General features: G+C 34.6%; 1 protein-coding gene across 4 annotated transcripts in view; it reads left to right on the forward strand.

Moving 5' to 3' along the window:
* LAMA2 (laminin subunit alpha 2) overlaps positions 1-15,713 on the forward strand; it is a 323,287-nt gene that overhangs the window by 169,512 nt on the left and 138,062 nt on the right. For all 4 annotated transcript variants that reach the window (XM_048937148.1, XM_048937150.1, XM_048937149.1 and 1 more), the window contains exons 15-17: positions 191-302; positions 4,836-4,949; positions 11,636-11,763. In XM_048937148.1, the coding sequence (XP_048793105.1) occupies positions 191-302; positions 4,836-4,949; positions 11,636-11,763 (354 nt within the window). The remainder of the gene's footprint in view (positions 1-190; positions 303-4,835; positions 4,950-11,635; positions 11,764-15,713) is intronic.

Consider the following 15,713-nt stretch of genomic DNA (forward strand, 5'->3'; position numbering starts at 1 on the left):
AACAAGGTATAGAGAAATAGATGACTTTGAATACCTTCTTATTTTTAAACATATATATATTTATATAACACATATATATATATATATATATAAGCAAGCCAACCAATGTCAGTATATGCTCTTGCATCTAAGTACAAAAATACTTTTGTGTAATTCATTGTGTTAACTCTTTCATTTCTGTTACACCCAGACTAAATGGTGTTAGCATTGAAGCTGCTGACTACTCTTCAACTGGGAGAAAGCTGGCATCTTCAGTGGAGTTATGTGACTGTCCCCCAGGTTATGATGGTACCTCATGTGAGGTTAGTATCACAATACAGACTATATCAAATGTGCTAACACTGTGATAGTTATAAGTGACCAGTGGCCCTGTGTTGATAGAAATTAATACGAGAACTGTCCATTCCTGATGTAAATTTGGCTTATGTTGTCTAGTTAGTTTTATTTCTAGGTAGCAGTTCATTACATTGCTTTGGTGATTTCTAAGTTATAGAAGGAAAAGACATTTCTCTAAACAACAGAAAACAAAAACAGTATTTGGTGCTCTTCAACCACTTGATGTTACATAAAAAACATCAATATTAGAAGAACGATAGCAGTAACAAAATTGGACCAGATTACCTGATTTAATGTGGTTAAGTTTTCCCATTTTTTTTTCTCCAGGACTTTACCATTTGCTGTGGAATATTTGGGGATTGTGTATACTTCTGTGAGGATTATTTCCATACGCACTTAACCACAAATTCATTATCTGTCTTACAATGTATTCATACATGTACGCATAGGATTAATCATCTCTTATGTGCATAGTTCGGTTAAAAAGAAAACAACAACAACAACAACAACAAAAAACTTCAAAAGCTTTGCCTTAAAGGAAATAGTCCCAAACACCAAGATGCTCTACTTCACAAAACCACAAACAGTATGCCATTTACACAGACGCTCTAGGCATCTGCATGTCATCTCTCCTTTTCTTTAAAACCTTCAATGCTTATATGTGATATTTAGGGCCTAGAGTCTAGTTTCATGCCAAATGTATTTGCTTCTTGCTGAGGCTAGATAGACTAATCTAGAAAGAAGACTGGAGGCAGCAAATGGATATTCCTATCACTTCCAAAATGGTACAGGCAGGGAAAAAAGTAGAATATTGTCCGCCTTGGCTTAAAAATTAATTTTAAGTCAGATGTCTGTTCAGTTGTTGAGATAAAAAGTGGAACAAAATGTCACTGTGCTTCACTTTTTTTTTTTTTAATGTGTCTTAAATTCAGATTTTGAAGTGATTTCTAAGAAAAATAATCATAAAGCCCAAACAATTGGAAAGCCAGATGTTCCAGTACCTACTTTTGCATTAGAAGCTGTGAGACTTCAGTAAGGTTCCTGACTTGGTGTTGCTGAATTCTCTGACATTGGGTTAGACTTGATGATCTTAAAAATTTTTTCCGACCCAAGATTCTATAATTCTAGGATTCGGTGCTAAACCGTCTGTCCAATTCAAAACAGTCCATAACTTCTCATACATCTTTAAGATCATATTCAGAAATAGAAAGATCCTATGTAGGTAGCTGAAATTGACAGTCTCTAGTTGTGGGCAGGTGCCCATTTTGGCGGTGTGCTACTGCAGACCCCATGAATTAAACTATGAAGACTGCTCTCAAATTAAAGCCTCATATGGTATGGCAGTAGAAGTTGAATCTTCCCACCAATATTCCATTCCATTCTGTTGCTATGTGACAGATGGCAGCAGAGGGACACTGACAAAATGACATCTGACATGGAAGTGCCTATGAAGCAAAGGTGTGTCCTTGAATTTCTCCATTTGAAAAAATTGCATCCACTGACATTCACTGACCCTTGCTGAACGTTTATGGAGACCAAACAGTGGATGTGAACACAGTGTGGTGGTAGGTGGTATGTTTCAGTAGTGGTGACATTGAAATGAAAGATTCTGGATGGCCATGCACAGCTGTCACACTGTGAAAGAGCACCTCAATCAGCTAATCTGCATGTATCAATGGATTAGAACTAAGGAACTGTGTATGGAACTGAATATTTTCTTTGTTGTGTTGGAAATAATGGTGGCAACACAGGAATCTCACAAAGTTAGGTGGATCCTGTAAATATTCACATAGGAACAGAAAGAACACCATATATAAGATTGTCATGACCTACTAAAGGCATTGTTTCCAGTGACAAGATCTCATGTCACCACTATGAGTCAAAATCATAACTGCAGTCTGTGAAGTTGCAACATATGAATTCTGCATCGAAGAAAAAGCTCAGGATGCTGCTCTGTGTGGGTAAAGTGACAAGCACTGCATTTTGGGAAAGGAAAAGAATGATCTTTCTGACTTTCTTGGAACCTGGGGAAACCATCAAGTCTGGTTACTATTTTGCAGTGCTGTCCAAAGAGAGTCCAGAGAAGTAGACAACCTTTCTCTTGCAGTATGATAATGCTGGGCCACACACTAGTTTGAAGACGGTGGAGCACATTGCCAGTCTTGGTTAGACTGTCCTACCATACCCACCATATAGTTAAGATTTGGTGCCTTGTGACTGTCTGTTCAGATTTATGAAAGATGGATGACATGGGCAACATTTTCTTGCTACAATGCCATCATAGCAGCTGTGAAACAGTGGGTTACCTCTGCCATTGTAGATTTTTATGAGCATGGCATACAGGCTCCTGCTCATCACTGGTAAAAATGCATAGCTAGTGGTGAGGAGTACATTGAAAAATAGTGTTTTGCAGCTGAGGATTTGCTATATATAATGGTTTCCTTTGTATCTGTTGTAGTTTCCATGGAAATGAATAGGAGGCATTACTTTTGGAGTGACCTATATATTTTGTATTCCCTACCTCTAGGTTGAATTTCTTACCAGGATTGAAGACCAAAAAGATATGATAGGCTTCTGCCTGATACTCATTGAATTTCAGAGCACTTTTGGACAGCTCAGAAGTGCTGAGCTGCCATTTCACAAAGCTGGCCTATTTTAGGATAGAAAAACAGTGAAAATTTTCATTTCCAAGCATTTATTGACAGAATTAATTTCTCATGAGTCTTTCGTAGTGGAGGTTCTACACATGATATACGTGGAACAGTTGAGCTTGACAGATAAAAATGTGGAAATATTTTTGTATTCTGAGTAGATGGTTTCACTTTTTATAACAAGAACGGGAAAGAAAAAAGCAAGGTTTTCAATTCATAGAGAAACTAGTAGTTAAGAAAGAATACAAACATAAATTGAAATTGTGGCATTATTTAGAATACTATTTCTTTTTCTTCCAGACACTTCTGGACTTGTTCAGCACTTCTTCCAGTTTTAACCAACCACAGACTTATTTTTACTGAATTTATGCAGGATTTCAGTTTCATTTTCTCTTCTTTTTGTCTTAAAATTTAATGTATCTGTTTGTTCCCTGGGTAATGATATTGTGGTACCTGGCATACATGCTGCAGCAATGAAGACAACCATTATTTACTTATTTTCTTGATTTGAATGTTTTGGCATTATCAGTCTTCAGAAAACAACCAATACAATTTAAAATGTGCTGTCTCTTATGAGATTGTTCCATTACACATATTTGGAATTCATTTTCTGCAAGATTGTTTGAAGAAAATTGTTATGTTTTTGCTAGTATGTCTGACAATTGAACACATAATTTCATGATCTTAGGTAAAACAGATAAAATTTCAGATTTCAAATACCGGCGATGTGTGACAGTTACTTTGTTCTATTTATGTGAATCTTAATTATTTGTATAATTGCTGTTCTCTATTGGATTTATTTCCTTTCTATTTACTCCTTTGCTTTCCCTGTGGAAGAAGTTATGTTTAATTTGTACCACTATGACAGTCAGATGGGCAGGAAAGTCAGAACTTTCCTAGCTTTTGAATGTTATGTCATGTCTTTTGTTAAGATTGTTATCTGCAATCTTTTATTTTAGGTCTGTTTCAAGTTTTGCTATTGACGTTCCATGTCTAAGCCCTTTAGAATTAGTGACTTTTGGAGACTTATCTTGTGCAATATTATGTATACATGCATATTAGGTCATTTTTTTTCAGAATTACCGAAAAAGAAAAAAAATTTAAAGAATGATTTTACAGTAACAGCTTACATAATTGCATCTCATGCCATGGAGTGGGGAAGCCTGATTTCTGCTAGCCTGTTTTTCCTTCCTGGATTTTATAATTTTTTATCTTTAGTATTCATATTTCTGTTAGGAATTCATAACCAAGAATAAAAAAAAAGTTTGGGGATTTTTTTAAAAATAATATTTTCAATTCATCTTCAAATTTCTTATACATTTTGCAGGAGAAAGACAAAAAAAAAAGCTAAGAAAAAAGCTAGCCATGCATTTCCTGATTTAACTTTCACTCTTAAAAAAAAAAAAAAAAAGGAAAGAAACAATTTGTAGGCAGAAGTGTAGCTCTGTTACTAGCCTGTGACTACACAGTGTTTTAATTGCTCTTACAGCTGAGCTACTCAGAAGAGTTTTTATGGTTTAAGGGTTATTTTTGGCTTCTCCCTTCTCCTTCAGTATTTTGCCTTCTGGCTATTTTTGGTCTGTACCTCTTGCTTTGATGGTGTCATATTTCAGTTCTTCATTTCTCTGCTTTATTTTACCATTTCTGAATAATGATCAAGTTAAGGCTTCCTCTAACCTCACATCTGCAAATAATGCTAAGGTCAATCCAAAGCCATAGCACCAAGAACAAATTTCCAGAGAAATGTTGGCATTTCTATTCATCTGACAAGAACGTATTTTTGTGTGCGTGTATCAAATTTAACTGTATTTTAAAACTCCAAACAATCTGTTTATATTTTCTCTGCAGTATTGCTGGCCACAACACAGACGTGTAAACGGCACAATCTTTGGTGGAGTCTGCACACCATGTACATGCTTTGGTCATGCAGAATCATGTGATAATATCACAGGGGAATGCCTGGTAAGTTACCTATATATAGAAAGCCTGAAGGACCTCAGCAACGTCAATTCAATATGCAAGTGTAATTGACTTAACCACCTCTGAGACCTGGAATATCTAAGCAGAAAAAAACAGAAGAGGTCTTTATGTTGAACTGTTGCTGAAGTTAAGATTAAATCCCCTTGTACCAAGATATGGTAGCTTCTACAAGTAAACAAAATGAATTTTTAATTACATAGGATTTATGTTTTGAAAGAGAATCAATAGTACAAAATACAGCATGCTGAAGACAGCAAACATATCAATATTCTTTCAGGCAAGATTTATATCCCCCTCCTCCTTGTCTCCTGTATTATTTTTTTTACACTACAACTTATAGTATCTAGCAGATAAAATTGTAAGTTCTGTTCCAGCATGATATGAAGATATTAGTATTGTCTTTCTTCATTTAAATTCCTACTAAATCTTGATAAAATTATTTAATAAATTATAAAGAAAAAGCAAGATTGTGGCCAAATCAACTTTTTTTTTTCTCATAGCACAGGGAGATTTTATTGGGAGTTACCTATTTAGCAATTAAAATTCACGATGTTACCCACAGCAAGCATACTAACATGATGCTATTTCCAGCCCATTCAGTAGCTTTTTGGAATGGGAGAATTATGCTGAATAGACTGCTCTGACTAACTCAAGTGCATTCTAGTTTCATATTGTCTGTCATGGCATGAAGCTTGAAACATTTCTCATTTCATTAGTCTTGCAGAAACACAATTTGAGCCATTGCCAGAATAGTGGGATATCATACTCTCATTTCCCTGTAGAATTTCTAGCAGGCTCTGTATTGTGCATGTTTCTAAGTGTTTCCTCTTATTTCCCTAAGAAAAAGCAGTTGGAAAAAGTCCAAAATGAAAATTCAGGCTTTTTTCCAATGTAATTTGGTATTTAGAATTATTGCTGGTCTTCCTGTTTTCCCCATCCAGGATGTTTAATTGCACTGCAGTACAAAACAAGACATCCTCAATGTGTAGATCAGTGAGTTTTTCAAATTACTTTTTCATGAATAGAAGCTTAAAATGATTCTCAATTTAATTACACTGTAAGACTTAAAGAAGCATCAAGGACAAAAAAAAATAAAACCACTTATGACACAACAGTCATGTTTTGAGTTCTTCCATTACATACAGTGAAAATATTTATGTCTAGGGTAATAGAGTTTTGTGTTTCTTGATAAAGATAGAATTTATTACGTTAATGATTTTAGCCTCTACCTATGACAGTTGTAACAATAGTGTTAACACATTTCTATTAGCAGAAAAGAAAGGGAAAACCCTGTTTAAGTTATATCGTAACTCCTGATTATTTTACTTAGGGGTTCGTAGCCCAATGGAGATCTGAGGTTGCTTTCTTCTGAATCCTCAAGTTTTAGCCCTTGAACAAGTTCTCTATTTTATTCTCTTGCACCAGTCAGGATGTGAGAGCAAGTTGTAGAGTTACATATTGTGGTATTTTTGCTATTTCATCTGATATTACCTATTGACTGAGATAGTAACATGCCCCCTTCCAACATTTCAAGGGGTGCTGATGTAAAGATAACAATGCTGAGAAGGAAGTGGAAAATAACCAGCTGAAAATGTACTTTAGTCTATCACATATTCTTTGTTCCTGTCTGAGCTTACACTAGATCATTCTGTAAAGAGGAGCACAGGGAGCCTTAGACCAGGTCTGGATTTTTTTGCAGCTTACTTTGAAAACACTGTAAATGAAGTTAGATTGGTTAGTATCCATGCAGGCTATTAAATGCTGCTATTCAATTTGGATCATAAGCCTTTTGAAGTGAAAGAGGGAGAAGTCTGAATGCTGAAAAAGAGAAATGTATCACATCAAAGGCATTCTTTCTATTGAGGTTTACACAGCCTTTTGGCCTCCTTATTATTATTCATGGTGTTTTTCCAGCAATACAACAGACAAGTTACGCATCTAATTTACTGATATACTTTTTTACTCTTCCTTAGCTTTGAAATGTACTTGAAAAGCAGCTGAAATACATTTTTGACTTGTGATAAAAGCTCAAATCATCTGCTTTGACATAGGCCTGTATAAAAAGCTCATTTTAACACATATCTTGTAGTAACCTGTAAAGCCCTTTGATCCCCACAGCAACCATATCGAAAGCTGTGTAATATATAATTCTCATTACCATTGTGATATACATAACTTCTTCGGTACACAGAGCAAGTTCTAGCATAAGGAAATACCCTTCTGTAATTTTACACACATATATTCATGGTAGTTTTAGAAGATCGATGAAACATAATCCTCGTGAAGAGCAAAAAAAACATTCTAAGGCATTTCATTCATGGCGACATATCACGTTCTCACTAGTAAGAAAAGAGAAAGCATATCTTTTGCACTTCAAGATGTGCTGAAATTATTAAGAGGGAAGTCCTCAGTTGTATCTATTTTGTACCTGATTCAAGCAGCATACTGTGTAGATTGAGGATAGTGTCAGAGCTAGTAGTCAAGTTGTGCTTTTGAAAGCTTTCATCATGCAAGCAACATCTTTGGATACTCAGCAACAAGTGATGGATCCTCAGCTAAATGCAGTGTACGCCATACCACAAGTGAAAAATATTATGTAAAGCATGTGCACAACTCCTGATCGCATTTATAATACCAGGAAAGGAAATTGTTGATGTAATTATGACGTTACAGTAGGTTGAAAATGCCAGAAGAGCACATTCATGTTCTCAAAGAGACAAAACAATGAGTCTATGACTAGAAAAATGTATTAAAATAGGTACCCAACTATATCTTCATTTTCTTTAACTATCAACTTCCCTGAATGTCTATGTGACACATATGCTCCAAGACTGGGCTGCAACATGCCAAAGCACTGATCAAAGCGTTGGACATACTCCCTGATTAAAGTTTTAATTTCATCACTAGCCCTCTATTCTAATAATTTATGTATTCATACACTCAGCTGCAGTCCCAGATAAGCAGATGAGTTTTTCAGTGTGAACTTAAGTTTCCCTGACACTGCATAGAGATTTCCACTTGGTTTCTTCCAAGCTCGGAAAGCCATCTCAGTAGGAAGTGTTAAAAAATGCACTCCAGGACATCAGCAATTAAGCTTTTGGGCAAGAAAGTCTGATTCATGCATAAAATTTTTAATGAAAGTGAATTCCACAATCTTGCTTATTCAGAGGCAAAGTGAAGTTTGATGGTGTTTGGATATAAAAGAGATCCAGAAAATTGATGCATTCAAAATAATTTGAGATCTAGTCATTTGAATTTGATGGCATAGATTTCAGCATAAATTAATTCTTGGTCAAAAGGTCGAAGAATTTGTGAAATGGAGCACTGATTTTTTATTTATTTATTTATTTTATGAAAACCACAAGCTTAATGTGTTAGAATGCATTGTATTATTGTATTTCCTAGGGAATATGTATGTAACGTATTCTGCAGTTAGGGATAGTTGTTCATGATCATCTTTATACTCAGTCTCATGATACATTAAAGAATTATGAATATCCTTACAAACATGAAATTAAGACTTCATAGGTTTAAGTCATTACTGTACATTTGGAAGTTTCAAACTGAGATTAGAACAGTTAATACGAAGGAAACAGAATTTTTTGTGAATACTGATTGTACTTTAGAAGGATTAATAACTCACCTATTCTAGTAAAGTGATCTGGAAATTTGGCAAATGAGTATAAAATTTAGTGTATCACTGAACAGGTGAAGTGTGTCACGTGGACTGTCTAAATGTTGTTCTTTGTCCTATAAGATCAAGACTGTATTGGGGAGAAAAGTAAGATTGCACAAGATTGTTATTTCTCAGCTCAACTCTCAATGCAACATTTGCTCTAATTTTGGCACTACATATGATTGGGGATTTTGTTTGTTTTTAAATTTATAGTCACAGTAAGGAAGAATATGGATGTACAGGTCTGAATTTAAGGAGAGTTAGGTTGTAAGAAAATAATTCATCAAAGAGAAAGTAGTCAGCTCTTTATAATATGAATTGCTTTCTCCGAAAATTTAAGGATTTTTGTTGCTTTCTCTTTTTCCTTACGAAAGAAGCAGCTGAAAATACCACTCTGTAAGCTTTAAAGTAGTGTGTTAGCTCCCCTCACTTTAATAAGATCCTTGACATATAAGCAGTTCATATTCTTGAAAAACATAAGGATATGTCTGAGGTTATTTAAAGCTCAACATAAAAGAAGAATCCATTATTTTTCAGAAAATGTACAAATAATTTGACATAATGCTTTTAAAAAATTGAATTGTAAAGGATTTTTCCTTCTATGATTGAAATTCTTTTTTGTTATATCTTTTAAAAAGCATATCTTTATGTTAACAGTTACTTTTTAAGTGTGGCCTGTAGATGCTTTTCTTAGCACTTAAAGTAACAGTCAAATGGACTTAAATGACCTAATGAAATAGGATTTAATCCAGCTGAAGGATCCACAGCCATACTTCTATTTGACTGTCTCAATTGTTAGTATTAGTGCACAATCTACCAAATGTCTGATAAATTAATATGCTAATGCTTTTATTTCAAAGATACGCAGATTTTATGTACACACAAGCAATAATTATGCACCCTTTGTAAGTAAATACTAATTCTGAAGACAAATGCTGCCATCAACAGCGTGCCTATGACTGAAAAGAAAAAATACAGTGCTTAATCGGCTGCTCAAATACATGGCATCAGCTCTGCAGAGTACAATGCAAAGTATTTATTTCCATATGGTAATAATCTGAAGAGAAAAAGAACTGTTTATTAGAGCAATGCCATTTTATTTACCCCTTATTGAAGATATGTTTCAGGCAGTAATAAATACCATCAAACATATCAGCACATATACATGACTTTTTGTAAGTGATAAAGCAGTTTTGCAGATGTTCTTCAAAATGGTTTTGATTAAAATGGTAAGGTTAAAAATATCTACGCGTATTAACAAAATTTAAGGATTTTAAAGCAGCAGTTTAGGATGTCAGGGGAGCCAGAGACTCTAGAATGATCTGGAGCTTTACCCATTATCTAAACTTCATCAGATTGTATTCCATTTAATAAAATCTACTTCACGGCTTTCACCTTGGTCTTTTCAAGTTGTCATTTTCTTTTTCATCTATATCTGAGCACATCAAGTTAGAATTTAGCAGTTAAAACCAAATTTGTTACTTCTCTGTTTGCTTTATAAGGGATGCTCTTGAGTCTCATGTACATAGAATATTACATATTCTATTAGCCCAGTGTGATAATATTTGGGGGAAAAAAGGTACAGAAAAGTTTAAGCCAGAAAGCTAATTGTCCCTGACAGAGGGACTAACACAATGGGAAGATGTTACGAAAGAAAGAGGAGAAATGCTCTCCTCTTTCTAAGGATCTAGGCTTGCAGAAGAAACTCCACAGATGAGGAATACCTAACAAGAAATCCTTCCTCAGTAGCAGTCAACCATTCGGAGAAAGCAATTCACATTATGAAGAGCTGACTAGCTTCTCCTTGATGAATTCTTTTCTTACAACCTAACTCTAGCCGTTTCCATGTACCTTCTAACTCTCCTTAAAATCAGACCTGTACATCCATTTTCTTCCTCACTGTGACTACAAATTTAAAAACAAACAAAGGAAGGGTTGGCTTAGGCTCCACCCCTTCCTGTTGCACAGGTGAATTGCTTCCACATGTGCTTCAAGGGCTGACCGGGTCTTATCCCCAGGTGCTCAATCAGTTGTTCAGGCTGTGACTCAGCAGTTCCCACACACTTGTTTACCTGTGATGGATGCTGTCAAATTGTTCAGGTTTTCCTTCGAGATGAAAGGGAAGAACAGAAGAGACAATTTTCTTTAAACTTTAGAGCATGTGTTGTTACAAGTTAGTATGGGAAATCTATTCTCAGAGTACTAATTCCCATTCTGAGAAAAAGAGATCATTTAATTTGAGATCAGGCTAAAGGCTATATATGAAAATACAGATCTACTTCTGCTATTTTTAAGGAGTGAATTAGATTCCTCCTCCTAAGCCCTAACCTTTCATATGGTTGGATAAACTATTTCTTTTATTACAAGACCTAGTCACATTAAAGAATAAAAATTGGTTAGGACCTGATATACAGTACATTTAGCCTTGTTTCTACCTGTAAAATATAATTCAAACTCTGCTACCCTTCACAAATATATTTAGCTTGCTGCCAGATGTACGCCTTGTAAAATGAATTAATGGGCATAAATGCAAAATATTCATTTTTATAAATTGCATTGTCTGAACTACATCTCAGCTCAGCATTGAAAACAGTTAAAAATATCTAGTCTGTTGCAAGACTGCAGTGCTAAACCTGTTTTGTGATACTCCGAACACTAGTTTTATTTAGATGAGCTAAAACACTATTGTGACAATTATATGTTAGAACATTTCTCTGTTTTATATAAAGAAAAAGATATTCAAAGTAGTACAAAAAGCTGATGCATGTGATGCACTAATTCTTACAGCTCTTCTCTGGAGAATTCTCTATAAGAATTCTTTGGAATTCTTACAGCTCTTCTCTGGTTTTCAACTAACAACAGAAAATTAAAATGTATCTCAGAAGCTTCTTACAAGTCTGTTGAGGGAATGGGTGATGTGAATGACATCCAGAAACTTTTCCACATGTATGTTTTCTATTTGTGAATTTGTATTTTTCCACCTTCTTTTTAGGATTGCAAACACAATACAGGTGGTTCATATTGTGATAGATGTCTTCCTGGTTTCTATGGTGATCCTACTAAAGGAACAGCTGAAGACTGTCAGTTGTGTGCTTGCCCACTAAATATACCTTCTAACAAGTAAGATGTGTATTTTTTATAAATTACACTTTTTCACTTAGTAAATTATATATACTTTTTGAATTTATACTATTGTATGTATATGTGAGATTCTTTGTGCTTTAACCAAATTACATATTCTATGATATAGGCTTTTATTCTCATTTTGCAGTTATATAGAGCACTCAGCATTGCTGAGACAAAAATCAAGACTAAAGCTAGACAAGAGTAGTCTGGGAAGAAAAATTCTGTATTTTGGATAACTGATCTTTTCACTGAATCAGAGACCACTGTTTTCGTTCTTTTTTTATGGAGTAGTCGTTTCTAGTTTTAAAGTTGAAGTTAACAATTTGATATGTTTTTTTTAATATGTAATTGATTTTAAAATCACATTATATTGAACAGATAAGACTGTTATTTCTTTTACTTGTAATTTTTCTTTCAGTTAATGTTCAGTGATAATGTTGACTGATAAAAAACAATCGTATCCTGTACTGCAACAAAAGAATTGTGGCTAGTAGCATGAGGGAAATTATTCTCTTGTTCTACTTCACATAGAATGCTACATTCAGGTCTGGGGCCCCCAGCATGAGAAAGATGTGGAACTGTTGGAGGAGTTTCAGAGCACAGCCAAGTAGATGATCAGAGGGCTAGAGTATCCCTGCTATCCAGAGAGACTGAGAGAGTTGGGCTTGTTCAGTCTGGAGAAGTGAAAAACTGGGATGGGGGGAACGGAATTCTAGTATTTAAAGAGAAGGAGAATTTACAGAAAAGCTTGAGAGGGTGTCTTTATCAGAGAATGTAGTGATAGAAAAATGTCTTTAAACTAATAGAGGGTAAGTTTAGATTAGGAAGAAATTATTTAACACAAGGTTTGTGAGGCACTGGCACAGAATGCGTAGAGAAGCTGTGGATGCCCCATCCCTCGAGGTGTTCAAGATTGGATGTGTTCCTGGGCATCCTGATCTAGTGGAAGACACCCCCTGCCCATAACAGGAAGTTTGGAACTGGGTGGTCTCTAAGGTCCCTTCCAACTCAAACCGTTCTGTGATCGTGTTGGTTCATTTATATAACACGAAAACACTACTCAAATACCTGATCTAAGAATAATTTTCTTTACAAAAAGTTGTTTGTGCTGCTTGCTATCTACAGTTTAAGGCCAACCTGAAACACTGATGAATCAGTTCTTACTCTCTAGTAGTCCATGCTAAAGCCACAGGCAATAGAATTGTGTCATATTCCTTCTCTGATCAGTGCAATTTTAATCTGACAGTTTATGAGCAGGAATTTCAGGGAATTGTAAGATGGAAGTCTTCTATCATCACAGCTCCATAGTTGGTTTTATTAGATATACTTGAGTTTATGCTTACTGCTCAGGCATGGTTCCTTTGATGTTCTCATTGTTTTCACATTTGAGAATTTCCTTGCATGGTTAGTTAATCTTCCTATTGTTAGAAAATGCTGTACTGATAAAGCAGGAAAAACTCTATCACATTTATATCTGGTGCAGATGTGCAACTAACCAAGTCAAATAAACCTAATTCAAGTTTTTTACTGGCAAAATGCCTGGAGACTTCTACCATGTATTCATCAGAGTTCTGGCTGCTTTCTTCCTTTTTGAAATTGAATAAGAGTACTCTCTGTAATATTTAGCTTTCTTGAAAAGCATGCGTACCAAACCTTTATAAATGCTCTCTAAGTGTGAAAGTCTGGGATTCCCGAGCCCTACAGCGTTTAGCCCTGCATTAGAGCTCACTAATAGCTTAGAACTTAGAAATGCTAAAATGGAAAAAAAGCAAAATTGTAAACCTGCTCAGGCTTTGTGGAAATCGTACTGTAAAGCTCAAGTTCTCGTTCTTCAACAGTTCTAGGCTTAAATTTGTTTATGAGGGGGGAAAAAAGGGTCTCTTAAACATTTAAAGTGTTCTCTGAAGACTTAAAAATAGTCATTTTTCTACCCTACCATTATAATGTAACTTTAGTTTGTAGTGACCTTAATATGTTAGGAATAATATAAGTTATTTATATTATTCAGATTCTTGAACTCATCCTTTGTGTAAAAAATTGGGAAATTTTCACCAAGTACGTATCACTATGGAGATGTGATATAAGCTATGCTATTCTGCACAGCCTAACAAGTAAATAATTTATGTACTAAATACCAAGAAATGGCTGTTGATATGTTCTAGCTCCTATAGTATTTAATTTCTAATATGGCACAACAGGGCATTTGTAGTTCTTTAAGCTCAATACTCGGCATTTGGTGCACAGAGAATATTGTTCATAAAACGAACCTCTGAGATCTATTTGTACTAGAAAAATAGTGCTTTTATAACAATATCTTATATCTTGATGATATTTGTACTGTTTTTTACAGTACCTCTGTCTTTTCCTCTGCAGTTCCGTACAAGGTAGAGAAATGTTTATCCATTTTAGAAACGTGATGGAATTGTTCCATAGTTAGAGCTGATTTAACTGCTGCTTATTATCTCCTCTATTTCCTAATGCCATCTATGTAATTCCTGAAGCCAATCATGAAATTTTTTCTAAAGCATAGCAGTAATAAGTGTCTTGGCAAATGACAGAAGATAACTCTGGGCAAGATTAGAAGAAAATCATGTTTTCTAGATCCTGGGATATATCTTCTTATTTTGTGCAAATCTCTGTATTTGTACTTATATAAAATCAGTAAGATTGGAAAAGACCACTATGATCATCTAATCCAATTGTTAACCCACTCCACCATGCCCATAAAATGAGATCAATATCTGTATTTTAATTGACATATTTAATGCATGCTTGACTTCTTCTTTCTTTTCATTAATTCAGCACTCTTCTGACAGCCTTTATGGAGACTTAAATAATCTGATTTCTTTTTCATAGAAATTATCAGATTTCTACGTATGATTTTTCATAGTAAATGCACATATCTGAGATAATTACTGCTTTTCTCTTGAAGTGGCAAAAAGTTTTCTGTTTTTCTTTATTTAGAAAATACTAGATGTTATGTCACTAGAATTGAAATGGAACATATCTTGCTGAGTCTGTGCAGATAACAAATAGCATTATAGCATGTGAACTAGGAAATCTGGCTGCTTTCAGAATGTTAGTATTTTATTGGAGAATTACATAAAATTGCAAATACAATTACTCCAAACAGGTGTTTTCTGCAGAGTATGTGTGAGCTTTTAGAGATCTGTCTCCCAGTGTGGTTCAATAACATAGCTATAGTGCTTCTGATACTATGTCTTCACTGGTGTTCTGTTGTAATTTTATGTAACACTATGAAAAGACTGATAAGGAACCGAGAGAGACTAAGATTTTCTGAATCTTGTTTTAACAAATCAATACATACTGCTTGTTAACATTTATTACTACTGAATAATGAGATTCTAAATCTCAGTAAGATAAACTCTCATTTTTTCATCTTGCTAACACACATTTCCTTTATAGCATGCAAATGGGAATTTCTCAATATATTAATGTTTAACGTTCAGATGTAAATTGACTGCCAAGTCAAAGAGCGGAAGAACTCTCAGTCTGAACATAATCCCTAAAATATAGAAATTATGCTATTAATGATCATTGCTTAGTGATAATAAGTACTTAGTTATTATAATCTCTACAATTTATGCATTTGAATTCAGAGTTCTCAGTGGATCTGTGGAGCAGTCAATCTTAAGCAATGCTATAAGGAACTTTGATAGCATCTCCATAAAACTTTCTCATGTCATTCTTATGAAAGAATGAGATAAGAATGGATGACCACATCCTGTTTGAAAAGGCAGGTGTTGCTGATTCAATTTACTGATAATGTGTATTTCAGTTTAAAAATGCATATATTGCTATGTAAAAATAGAACGAACAATTATTTCTTTAATGGACTCATATGTTCCTGAATCTATTTTTAATTGAATGTCATTGCAACATAACACAAATATAATCCTAAGAATATCCTAAGACCTATCTGT

The sequence above is a fragment of the Lagopus muta genome, chromosome 2, assembly GCF_023343835.1.
Source record: "Lagopus muta isolate bLagMut1 chromosome 2, bLagMut1 primary, whole genome shotgun sequence".
Classification (NCBI taxonomy): Eukaryota; Metazoa; Chordata; class Aves; order Galliformes; family Phasianidae; genus Lagopus; species Lagopus muta.